The 13,975-nt window shown below is 39.6% G+C and overlaps 1 protein-coding gene across 1 annotated transcript in view; it reads right to left on the bottom strand.

Moving 5' to 3' along the window:
• Positions 1 to 12,460: 12,460 nt before the first annotated feature.
• The window catches only part of FAM193A (family with sequence similarity 193 member A), a 97,245-nt gene continuing 95,730 nt past the window's right edge, over positions 12,461 to 13,975 (bottom strand). Inside the window, exon 22 of the mRNA XM_065404727.1 lies at positions 12,461 to 13,337. Coding sequence (XP_065260799.1) covers positions 13,244 to 13,337 — 94 coding nt within the window. The 3' untranslated portion in view covers positions 12,461 to 13,243. The remainder of the gene's footprint in view (positions 13,338 to 13,975) is intronic.

Genomic DNA, 13,975 nt, shown 5'->3' on the forward strand with positions numbered 1-13,975 from the left:
CGGTCTCCCACTGTCAACTCAGCATTCACAGTCTAACTCTTATTAGCTAAAAGTCAGGTCCGAGTGGATCAGTTTAGTTCTCTATGGCAAAAATAGATTTTTAGATCATGCAGAACAGGTCCAATACAAGTTCCCCTCTGACATACTGGAGAATTTCTGTAGGACTCAGGAATTCTTCCGCACTCCAGGTGAAAACTCCCTTAAACCTGTGATGCAGTGCAATTGTCTGAAACAGAAACTTATTTTTAATACACTTGTTTGCCTCTAAACATATCAAAATTGATCATGAATCAGAATCACCACAGCAAGATTAATCCAATCAAAAATGAAAGATATCAGACCACTTAGGACAACACACTAACACATCTACACTTGTGATGGCTCATCCATGACCAGTCTGGATTTCCCTGTTATTAACATGGCACAATTTACTGGAGTAGTAATGGATTTACAAAAAACAAACAAACAAAAAACTACCACCCCAACGTGCAATCAGTATGACTCCAACCTGTGGATCTTCAAATGAACTGAACTTGAGAAACACTTGGAAAGGAAAAACATTTTTTTATGAGGTAAGAGTATACTTGCTTAGAGCAGCCAGTCAGTAGTTCTGCTTCACTTTAATCTTTCCTCCTGCAGATCTGTTAAAGGCGAAGGACAACTCAGACTCATGAAGAGCTGGTAATCAATCATTACTTCCTTAGCTGCAGTTTAACACACAGGATTCCACAACATTTGGAACCACCTGTGGAAGCAGAAAGTTTTTCTCCGACACACCTAAGGATCAAAAAAATCCTCATTGCAAATACATGAGAGGAGCTCAAAGCACTTAATCACCAATTATTCTTAGCACCCCTTATTGCTACCATTTTACAAAGGAGTAAACAGCCCAGAGAGGTTGAAGGATGGTATATTGGGACTTTCAGCAGCAGGATAGCATACTGAGCTCAAAGAGCAGCGTGCTTACTATTAAACAATGCCCCCTTTCCTTGTCGAGTGTGAGAATGTATAACAAAAGTGCAATTTTGATGAGGTAACATCTTATGCCATGTACCTCTTTCTTTGCTTCATGGTTCTCATCTTTAGGCTACTCATCCATCGAGGTATTTCTATAGCCTCATCACCATCGTATCCACACTTTACACTAAATGCAGTCGCTCAACAGTTGGCTCTTCATGGAATTACAGTTTAAAGCCTTGACTTAATTTTGCACCTCCTGGAGAAAGGGAGACACAGCTTTGAATAAAGAGAGGCCCCCAGAATACCATACACATGGTCAAACTGAAAATAGCTTAAGGGCAGACAATACATTCAGCCTTATGCAAGTAACAAAGACAGCCTCTTACCCATGAAGCACATTAATTAAGAGCAATCACAGAGATGACAGGATGCTTCAGGAAGTGATGTTCAAACAGTTTCTCGCCTCAACTTCCAGTAAAATACAAATCACTTAAATTGACTAAATACTCATTTTAAGTGATATGGGGGGAAAAAAGAACACAGTGAATCTTTAACTTCATAGCAGCCAACAAAGTAACATCCATATTTTACGCAATACAGTCACGTTGTGCAATAGTACTAAAAAGGATTAATTACTTCTTTGAATTGGCTTTCCAAAAATAATTCTTCTCAAACTTTCTCTTCCTAGAACTGCAGAGAAGAGAGACAATGTGCGTTTGGGTTTTAGAAATTGTAAGGCAGTCAGACACTAGGGCCAGGGGCATAGTGCAAATACCATATCTGATGGATCACAGCTCTGGGAGGGTGGGTCTCAAACATATTTCAGGGGACCTGATCACCCTCCTTTTCTTTATGGCTAGATTGGGGAAGGGAGGAGGAAGAGGGAATATTCATATATTTTTTCTGATGTAACATGGGGTTGCAACATAGAAAGGTTGAAAGTCACTTCACTAGAAGATTCTTTCAGTGAATAAAATTAATGAGAATTTCCTTACGGATACATTCCAATATGATATTTATAGATATTAATTTGATTCTTATGCCATAGTCCTAGCTACACATTTTATTTACACACACGCACCTTTTGCAAAGACATGAGGATTGAGAGTGCAGGCGGAGCTGTTTGAAGACCAAAATATCTGGCACTGACAGACCTTGCTCTTGCTATTTCTTCTGGAAACGAAGAGCCTGGGGGTGAAAGATACTTCTGACATATTTCCAATTAACAGTGAGCCTCCAATCAAATAGGTTCTGGTGCAGTGAAACATGCTTGGGAGATTGTTACTCTTAGAATCCTACCCCTCGTTTACTCAGAACTGAAGGCATGATCTCAGATTATAGTCAGGCAAGCAAGGACATTCTCATGAGGTTATGCCCAGAATGTTAGAGGGCTTCAATAGAAGAGCCCTAAAAGGTGGCCTGCAAAACAAGGTCTATTAAAACAGCAGCAGATTTCAGACCATTGATGTGTTTTAGTGGATTATGACACACTAGCCTCAATACTGAAGTCCTGGATTTAAATTTTGTTTGGTCACAATTGAAAATGAATTTGGACAGCCTCATCCTCACTGTTTGCACACACCAAAAAACAAGTACACCTTCAGTTTGAGCTGGCAGTCCCTCTGGTTAACAGAAATCAAAATAGAGCGAGCAAGTCAGGACTGAGGTGCAGAACAGAACCCACGTCTTCCAAGAATCAAGCCAGTGTAAACTGGTTGGGTGACCTACCTGACTCAGAGAATATACTTATCTTAGGCAACTACAGATATAAGCTGTAGATAAGGTAGCAGCTGAACTAGTGTGGATTTTTTGTTTATTGTTCAATGCATTGACCGGGGAGGGGGAAAATGTATGGCACTGCATATGCCTACAACTTCCCATTTCCCATAGGTGGGAAGCCACATGTATGGACGGTACTAGAAATGAAGGTTAGACTTTGTTAGATGTGGTGAGCGGAAACTAGGGGTGAAATCCTGGCCCTATGGAATTCAATGGCGGTTTTGGATTTCATAGTTGACACCACTCTTTGAGCATGCATCACATTACATGGGCCAGTAAATCAAAGGGTGTAAGCCATTAAAGCAGGTAGGATTCCAAGGGTGGAAGAAAAGGGGACATAAGAATTTAAAGACCTTCCTCAGAGGAGGTTTGGCACAAGCTTGAGCTTTCAACTGATGGGGGCTAGAGAAGGAGGCAAAGAAGCAAGCAGGAAAAATACATTATCAAGTTGATGAAAACAGGGCTGCAAATAAAACTGCTGTACGTAAGACTAATCCTTCCTTTATCTGTCTCTGCCACTATCTCAAAGCAATGAATTAGCTTGTTATTTATATTTACAGTAAGACTTAAAATATACTACAATTTCACTCTGGATGCTTCTAATGGAAGCAGAACAGAGACTGAAGCTGGTTAAGAAAACACAAGCTGATGCAAACTTCAACTCTTATCACTAGTTGCCTACAGTCTTTTGGCAGCTCCAAGGAAAGATTGCCTAGTAGCCTGCAATGATAGATCCATCCATCTGTGCAGATTTTGTATCCCACACCCACCTCTGTAGTACCCGAGGAAACAGAACAGAAGGGTAAATAAAAGGGTAAAAGCTGCAGAGTGTTTACTGCATTTATAGCCTACTGGTTAGACAACGTTGCCAAATGAATGTATGACAATGAGCTCTACTTTGAAATTCTATCTTGTTGAAAGGGGAAGTGCCAAGTAGCAGAGACCCTAAATTAGACTTTTTTTTTTTTAAACCCACAAAAAACTGACAAATAAGATTTTTATTAACTTAAAAGAAGTCAATGGAACCAGTCAGGAAAACCAGTGATCTGTAGAGCAGCGAGTCAAGGTATACGCATCCTCTAAATAGCACTGATTAAAATGGGAGATTGCCAACATGTAAGTTATGTTTCCCCAAGTATGTTGCATCTACTACTGCTACTAGTAACCCCATAAAATTATTACAATGGAATCGGATTACAGAAAAGGTGTATTTTGCCTTAAATTTTTTACCAGTTTGTTTACTTGGTGCATTTATCAGCAATTTGGGTAGATTCCGTGTCACCACTTCATTAATGCTAGCTGTGTTTCCTGGCTTGTGCCCAAACATGAGGCCATCTCTCAGGCACAGGACTGCAGGAAGGTCAAACGCACACTCTACAAGATGATGTTTATTGGTAACAGCAGCAGCAAAGCTGAAATTAATTATGAAGAGGCATAGGCAAATGTGTACAGAGAAACAAGAGGGAAGTGGAGGATGGAGAAAACCCCGACAGGGTTGATGTTGTTCTTAGGTCCCTGCAAAAAGTTTTAAAAAACACAGTAGGGTACACAGGGAAAAGACAACAGAAACAAAAAACCAGACAGAACAAACCACAATTTTTTAGAAGGTTTAAAGAAAACAAGCCCCCAACAATCCTATTAAAGGGGCTCTATCAGAGCACTATGTTTTTAAAAAGTCATTCAGTTTAAGAAAAATGAAAGTTGACATTGTTCATTTAAATTGGCACAAACGCTCTAGACAGTGGTTCTTAACCTTTACTGCAGCCTGCACCCCTTTGGTTCTCAAAAGTATGTTCTCGCACCCCTAATCAAAAATGGTTGAAGTAGGTCAGTTCTTTAAACCTAGATATATCATAACTATAGAATGAAAGAGAGAGAATTATATATTTATTTTAATTTCGCAGTTAAAATTGAACGCAGTAATCGTAAAAAAAAAAAAAAAAAAAGTATAATGTTAATACATAGGTTTGATTAAACAAAGTAGTTGTACTTACGTGCCTGTGCTTAATTTGTGTTTTTGATGATTTGCCTTATAAAAAAATCTGGCATGTCTCGCACCCCCAGAAAGGGCATCTCGCACCCCCAAGGGGTGCATGTACCCCAGGTTAAGAACCACAGCTCTAGGATCTTGTGAGGTGGGAGGGTCCCATGGCTACCTGAACGGCTACACCGCAATTAAACAGCCCCTTCATCCGAGCTCCAGGAGCCCAAGTCAGCTGGCAGAGAGCAGTTGCAGGGGTCTAATTGCAGGGTAAACATAGCCTAAGGTAAAGTTATGTAAACCCAGGGTTAGTAGAACTTGAGTTAGCTGACCCTGGGTTTGTTAACCTAGGGCTTGAGCATCTATGCTCATTTGTAACCCCCTAAGTTATGAATTATTGAACCCTGGGTCCCAACCTGGGGGTCAACCATCTACACTGCATTATGTAGGCTCAAGTCCAACCACCCATATCCCAGCCTTCCTAGTACCATCCCAAAACGTGGCCGCTCTAGTCCTTTGTTTGCGGTACAGTGTGAGAAAACTTGACCATCCGGAGGACAAATAAAGTCAGCCCGTGGGGCTGTGGGATATTTTTGGGGGACTCCCAGAGCATGAGTCCAGTGGGGCTGTCTACACTGCAAAACAATAGGGTTTGAACCCTGGGTTCCAGCTTGACCTAGCCTCAAACCCTCCACCCCCATGTGGTCCTTAGGATGATTTGTGTATAGATGGAAGCCAGGGCTAGGCTTGAGCCCGAGTTCAAAGCCTGGACTTGCACTGCAGTGTAGACATACCCTAAATGTGCCAGGGCCTATTAGATCACCTCTAAAACTAAATACCACCAGAGCAGCGGCATATGACAGGGAAACAGACTTATGAGGCTCTTACCTATGGAATTTGTCACAGATGGGGATAGTCTGAGCCTGAGTCAGATCACCCTTAAAGTCTGGTACAAGGACTGGCTCATCTGCCTTCTACTAGAAACAAGTTGCGAAATAGGTCTAGCTGCATGTTCTAGGAAATAAACTACTGAAATGCGAAACTTGTGAAATAAATGGCTTTAGCCGGTGGGGAAAAGAGTTTTATTCCTTTTCCTAGAAGGAACTGAAGTTTTTTCAAGTTTATGCAATGGCATCCAGACACCACAGGGATCGGCACAGAAACATGAGTGACCATCACTACCTACTACAAACAGAACCTGTGGCAGTCCACAGAAAAGGAGACATGTCCACACTTCGGAATAACCCTAATTCAGCAGCGTTCCTGAAATAAATAAGACTAATTCAATTGGTATAAGATACTGCATGCCCTTGTCTACACATTAAGGGCCTGCGCATCTCTGCAGATAACTGATCTCTGACATGTGAACTGGCTATTGCCAAGTGGGGACAAGACCAAAGTGCGAATGATTGAAGAGTTATAACTGACCAGTCTAGTTTCATCCCCAAAAAAGAGTGATATGCCCAAAGTAAAACACAGCATAATGACATCAATTTACTTAACATTTTTAGTCCTGTGTGTTAAGACGTAAGGAATTAAGATAAAAGGTAACAAATACAAGCCATCTATTCTGACAGCTCTGGACACATGTCAAATTTGGAAAATTGATATTTTAGAAAAGAAAATTTTGATTTTTGGGGGGGGGGGGGGGAAGGGACGATCCTGAATTTCAGATAATCCTAACTGGGGTTCAGATCATTAGCACTTACTCGTAATACAATTTTTAATATAGAATGTTTCCCTTTGAAGCATGAGACCTATCAATTGACAATCTTTAAACTGATTTTTCTGAAGGTGTAAATGCAAAATAAGGCAGTCAAAAAAGCTATACTGTACTCTCCATGCTGCCTCACCCTGTTCAGACATGCATTATGTGTGTACTACAATGTGATACATTCATTGTATGTGTGTGCTTCCTATAATTACAAATTGCACAACTTAATTAGTGCTGAGAGATGTTTGAAATTGTAAAAGACTAGCACAATAAAAGTTATACCAGTAATATTTAAGGGTTTGTGTATTAGAATATGAAGGAGCCCACTTTAAAATGAATAAAGACCTAATAAGATGCAAAGGGGGTTGTCTTTGCGTCACTGAAATATACAGATAGTGATATACTGAAGACTTTTTATAAAGTCACTATCCAGATCAGAGCAAATAATGCTAACTTCAACAATGACCACAACAAGGGATTGGTGTTATAATTAGAAAGTCGTCCAGATGGGTTACATTGAGATTTGGGATCTCACTGTGTTAAGTCTCATTTACATCAGCAAATTTAAGATCCAAAATGTTTACCGCTGGTGGTATCAGCAAAAGAGGCTGTATTGAAGACACCCTTCTAAATAGGTTTATATATATATATATATATATATATATATATATATATATATATATATATATATATATATATATATATATATAAAAAAAAAAATCTTTGGCATCCAGGCTAGACTACTGCTTTCACCATTGCTATGTTCAGCAGGGCTGGATTAAGTTTGATGAGTTGTTATAATTTTGCATACTCAGTTCCTTCCCTTTACTATTTTACCAACATGCATGCCTGATGTCAACTATTTTAATTGTTAAATGACCTTGATTATTTCAGTTCCAGACTTTAAATGTGAGATACCAATTGTAAAGCTGAAAGAGTTACAATTAGGGCTGTCAAACGATTAAAAAAGTTAATTGCAATTTAATCGCAGTTTTAAATTGCACTGTTAAACAATAATAGAATACCATTTATTTAAATATTTTTGGATATTTTCTACATTTTCAAATATATTGATTTCCAATTACAACAGAATACAAATGGTACAGCGCTCACTTTATATTTTTTGTTACAAATAAAAGAAATGGAATTTTCAATTCACCTCATTCAAGTACTGTAGTATGATTTCTATCGTGAAAGTGCAATTTACAAATGTAGAATTTTTTTTAACACACATAATTGCACTCAAAAACAAAACAACGTAAAACTTTAGAGCCTACAAGCCCACTCAGTCCTACTTCTTGTTCAGCCAAAGGTTAAGACAAACAAGTTCGTTTACATTTATGAGAGATAATGCTGCCCACTTTTTATTTACAATGTCACCTGAAAGTGAGAACTGGTATTCGCATGGCACTGTGGTAGCCGGTGTTGCAAGATATGCTAAATATTCAAATGCCCCTTCATGCTTTGACCACCATTCCAGAGGACATGCTTCCATGCTGATGGGTTTTGCTTGATAACAATCCAAAGCAGTGCGGGCTGATGCACCTTCATTTTCATCATCTGAGTCAGATGCCACCAGCACAAGGTTGATTTTCTTTTTTGGTGATTCGGGTTCTGTAGTTTCTGCATCGGAGTGTTGCTCTTTTAAGACTTCTGACAGCATGTTCCACATCTAGTCCCTCTCAGTTTTTGGAAGGCACTTCAGATTCTTAAACCTTGGGTCGAGTGCTGTAGCTATCTTAAGTGCTGGTTTACACTACTGCTTAAGTCAATGTAACTTATGTTGCTCAGCAGTGTGAAAAAGACACCCCCTTGAGCGATGCAACTTACAGTGACCTAAGCGCTGTCCACACCAGCATTATGTTGGTGGGAGACGCTCTCTCACTGACATAGCTTCCGCCTCTCACAGTGGTGGAGTAATTATCCTGACAGTAGAGTACTTTCCTGTCAGCATAGCGCGTCTTCACCAAACATGCTACAGCAGCAAAGCTGCATAGGTGAAGCTGCGCCGATGTAGTGCTGTCGTGTAGACTTGCCCTTAGAAATCTCACTATTGGTACCGTCTTTGCATTTTGTCAAGTCTGCAGTGAAAGTGTTCTTAAATTGAACAACATGTGCTGGGTCGTCATCAGAGACTGCCAGAACACAAAATATATGGCAGAATGCAGGTAAAGCCACAGAGCAGGAGACCTATAATTCAGCCTCAAGGAGCTGAGTCACAAATTTAATTAATTTTTTAACAAACATCATCAGCATGGAACCACGTCCTCTGGAATGGTGACCGAAGCATGAAGGGACATACAAATGTTTAGCATACCTGGCACATAAATAACTTGCAATGCTGGCTACAAAAGTGCCATGCGAATGCCTGTTCTCACTTTCAGGTGACATTGTAAATAAGTGGGCATCATTATCTCCCATAAATATAGACAAAACTTGTTTGTCTTAGCGACTGGCTGAACAAGAAGTAGGACTGAGTGGACTTGTAGGCTCTAAAATTTTACATTGTTTCATTTTTGAGTACAGTTATGTAACAAAAAATATATACATTTGTAAGTTGCACTTTCACAATAAAGAGATTGCATTTGGATGAGGTAAATTATTTCTTTTGTTTATCTTTTTACAGTGCAAATATTTGTAATAAAAATCATATAAAGTGAGCACTGTACACTTTGTATTCTGTGTTGTAATTGCAATCAATATATTTAAAAGGTAGAAAAATTTCAAGTGGTATTCTATTATTGTTTAACAGTGTGATTAAAACTGTGATTAATCGCGATTATTTTCTTAATCAAATTTGTTTTGAGTTAATTGCTTGTTAATTGAGTTTACTGTGATTAATTGACAGCCCTAGTTACAATGCATAAAACCATTTTTATTTAGGCACATAATTGGTAGTTTTACACACAGTGATGCTACGTCTTTAATTAGCTAATAACCTATAGCAGTAGTATTCAATTACATTTTCTAGAAGGCCAGATAAGGCAATGTCCAAATCTTGGTGGGCCAAAAGGCAATCACTAGGACCAAAGGATTTTGCTCTCTATTGGGCTGCAGCATGCCCCTCACCTTCCAAGCGGGGGGCAGCTCTAGGAGTTCTTCACCCCCCTTCTCGCTTCCGAGTCTGGGCATTACAGGGAGGGAGTGAGTGGGGAGAAGCCATTCCTGCTCGCTGGAAGGGAGAAGGGAAGAGGGTGTGGAGCTGCAGGGTTCTGTTTCGTCTTCCTCTCCTGAGCAGGGATGGCTTCTCTGCACCTCCCTTCCTGTGAGAATAGAGGCTAAGCTCCTGAGGGAAGGGGGACTGAGATCAGCTGCTTGTGGAGCAGCTGTGATTGGCTGCTGCTTCCCAGGAGGCATGAACGGGGAGCAGACACCCGGCAGTAGGCTGAACAGAAGCCCCTCACAAGTCAGAACTGGCCTGCAGGCTGCCAGTTGAAGAAGAATGAAGTAAATTATCCATATTTTTGGGGTGTCCTCAAAATCCAAGGGCCCAGGCTGCAGTCCCTAATGCCCCTGTGTTAATCCAGCCCTGACTGTCACTAATGAACACTGCTAGTGTGGGTGCAGGCTTGGAACATCCACATTTAAACCCATTTAACATTTAACCCCAGGGAGTAATGAAGGCCTGAACAATTCTGTACCCTTACTCATGGTTTGGACTCCCCTGTTCATAACTCCTGTCTGCACTTGGGAAATGTTTCAAGAATTTCCCAACCTTGTTAACAGATTCACCATAATTGATGTTAGCAATGCTAAGAGCTATCCTGTGGACAGGCCAAGAACTACAGGTTAGATCCATTCTGAGGGGGGTAGGTGCCTGTGCTTATAACATCAGTGTCAGCTGGAGGCCTGTCTACATTATGGCTTTCAAAGCTGCTAATACTGGTAGCACTGAACTGGCATGAGCAACAGTAGGAAATTGTTTGAAAAACACCCCTAATACAGACAGAGCCTGACAGACAATGATGCAAGAAATATAGTTAAAAAAAAAAAAAGAAGAAACCCTCCCCACAGCAGACTGGATGCAAAATTGTGTTTTGCAAGCACTGCAATTATCTTATAAAAAACTTTTAAAGTAGTTACATTCAGGATAAAGAAAATAGACCTGAATATAGAAAATATATTTATGTATCGAGCCAGACAATTTGTATTTCTAAGCAAAGACAATGACGTTTCAGGCAATAATATTTGTGTTTTACAAGCCTTAATAATAATGCTGAGTGTTTAGATATCACTTTGCATCTTCACAGAACTTTGCAAACATTACCTAAATGAAGCCTTACTGTATGGTTGGAAGGTATTATCATACCCATTTTACAGACAGGGTAACAGACGGAGAAGTTAAGTGATTTGCCCAAGGTCATAGAAAAAGTAAGTATTGGAGCAAGGATTAGTACTCAAGGGTTCCTGGATCCCAGCCCTGCTCACATCTCCGATTGTCCTTACTGAAACAATTATGAATTGGGGGTGGGGTGAAGGAGTGACTTGCCTGTAAATTCTCGTCATAGAGGAGCTATAGGTGATCCATTCAGACTCATTCTTCATGCTTTCCATGGAGTGGCTGGAATTGAATAAGCTTTATCTGTATTATTCTGGTCAGCTGTGAAGAGCATTGAGGTACCAACTTTTAAGAATGAAAGTTACATATAACAATTCAAGTGTGGGGCAATTCTTTTTGATAAGTCTTATAAAACCAATATTTTCAAAATAGAGAAAAGGAAAGCATGTTATATTAACAGCTTATTGAGTGCACCATGTTAAATACATGGGGAGGAAAGATACTTTTTATTAAAACATTCTAAGTGTAGGAAGTGAATTACATATATTTTTAATAGATTTTAGAAAACCCAATATTTGCCCTCTTAACAGCACACCTATTGGGGGGGGAAGAGGGAAGAGAAGAAAATTGCATAGTATTTGGAATCTTGAACGTTACCTGGTCACATGACAAGACGCAGACATTCCATTTAACACTAATAGTTCACTACTGAGTAAATCATTCAAAACTTAAATTGCAAGTAGTTGTGATCCACAGTGCCACCTTGTGTTATACCTTGGTACTGAAGAACTTAGATTTCACATTGAGATAGCCAATCTTTATAATGGTGAGTTGGGTCTTCGTTAATCTTTTAGATTTCAGTGTAATGGTATTCTTTAGTGCATTATATAGCACAAAGGACTGATGAGGACAAGAATCCTTTCATTTTTACATAACTGGGTAAAATTTAGCCCTGTTTGGCACAGACCAAAAGCTGTTCCCATTTGACTGCTGTTTGAGTCTGGTTTTAACTCTCCATGCATGGCCCATCAGTTATCCAAAATAACTGGCTTTAATTAGTAGAATTGTTTGTAGCTCTAATAGAGAAACCAGGTAGTGGGTGTGCATGAGAAGTGTCTTCATTTCAAGAAGCAGTCCCTCAAGGATAAGGTGAGATATAATGGCTGAGCAAGAGTGGAAAGTCTGTACTGTTTTTATCTGTGCTGTGTCTCATCTACAGACAGAGAAGATTTCAGGCTCTAGGGCTATCATTCCACAGCCACTTGCATAAGCACTAAATTTACATAACAGTATCTTCAATCAAATCAGAACCTTGAGTTATTCCTTCAAGCTAAAAAAGACATTGGTGATCTGTACTATTGTTATTTAACATTTGTACTGTGGTAGCATGGAAGCCATACCATATACTGTATTTTCTACCGTAGTATTAAAGCTTTGTGTAGTTTCTCTCCTCACATAATATCTATTGAAAGAGAGGTATCAGAGTGCTTGTATAATCCATGGTATGAATTCCAGCATTTGCAAGAGTACACCACACTTACAGCAGATAGCGTGCATACTGCTATTGGATGGGTTCAATACAAGTGTTCATAGACACAAACACTAAATCACACAGGGCTCTCATTGACAATCTTATCCAAGACGCATTTACATTTAGAAGAGTCTAGCTTACTCACCAGTCCCTTTCTGTTCCTCCACTCCCTGTCCCCAAGCAGAAAAAAGCAAGACACAAGCCTTCTGCCATACTAATGTATTCCATCTTTCAAAAAGAAAGACATGATTTTAATATTACTTAACAATATGTTAAAAAAGTAGCCAGTTAGGCTTCAGTGTTAATACAATTATACTCTCTATAACAGATTTGATAGTGTGAGTATTGTTCTTTTTTAAACGTTCTCATTCTGCAAGTATTCTTACACAAGCTGGCTACAAGTCAGGAAAAAATCAAAACACAAATAGCGTAACTTGTACACTCTTTAACAGTAGATTGTGAAAGAACTGAGGAAATGCTTGTCCCATGAGAGCCTCTTTTTCATGAAACCGTGTCAGGAGAGTTCTGGAGCAGATGAAAGCGCAACTGACTAGGTCCATTCCTTTGTCAGAAGTCAGAATGACAAAACATAGCTAGATGCAGAAGTGACAGGAGCCACTGCAGATGATGCAAACTAGTATTTTGGCCTCCACCCAAGTCTAGGAAGCAGGTTTAAAGTCTTTGAGGCCAAGGCAATCAGAAGGAGTTGGGGGGAAAAAAAAAAGCTATTGTTCCAACTCCAACAGCATACAGCTACAATCAAGTAAGTCTCACTCACAGACTACAAGCACACAAGCTAACAAATTCAGGTAGAAAGTGGCAATTTCTCAGTCTGCAAGAACTATCAGGCCAAGGGGTTCAGTGCAGATCCACACAGCACTGGGGACAAGGCAAGGCAGCACTGGCTCAAGACCAGATAAGCTCTCAGCACAACAGGACAGATAAGTGGAGTTGTCTTTCATTGATTCCTGCAGGGTTCCCTCCCCAAACTGTGTCATTTCAATGAGCAGCAAAGGTGGTTTTTTTCAAGCTAAAATTGGACCAGTTGATGGAAAGTCTCTGCCTTGTCTGTCTGGCAGAGTCCAAGCAGAATCTGTAAACAAAACAAGCGAGAGATAAAGTGAAACCGTTATACTGCTTACCAACAAAAAGATACAAATATTAGTTTGCATTTAAATAGCATCTTTAATCCCAATGGACCATAAAACACTGTAAATCACACACAGAGGAAACACTTCATCACCACTGAAATATAACTACCGCTGGTGTGGAATATACCAATCATTTTAACAGTCCACAATAACACTAACATTTAAGAGACATAGTGAAGACTACTGCATTCAACAAAGAATAGGAAGGACTAAGGCAAACAAAATGTTATTATCCAAACTGGAATCTGGTTAGACACTGAGCCAACACTCCTATTTTTACAAACAAAAAACCCCCACCCCAATATAAAATAATTAATGAACTTAAGTGGTCAGTGCCTCTGCTTTACATATCATCTGTATTCAGGACACCATTACCCCTATACAGTGGTCCTCCCCTGACTGTAGTGAATCTGTACTTTTAAAAGCTATGTTTCAGACACAAATAAACACCATGAGAAAGTATCCAGGAAGTGGCTGAAACTAGGACAAAGACAATAGTCCATTTGTCTGGATAAAAGTAAAAAACAAAAAAATTATCTACCAAGTTTCATTGGACATATAGTTCATGAAAGAGACAATG

This window comes from Emys orbicularis, chromosome 5 (genome assembly GCF_028017835.1).
Source record: "Emys orbicularis isolate rEmyOrb1 chromosome 5, rEmyOrb1.hap1, whole genome shotgun sequence".
Taxonomy (NCBI): domain Eukaryota; kingdom Metazoa; phylum Chordata; order Testudines; family Emydidae; genus Emys; species Emys orbicularis.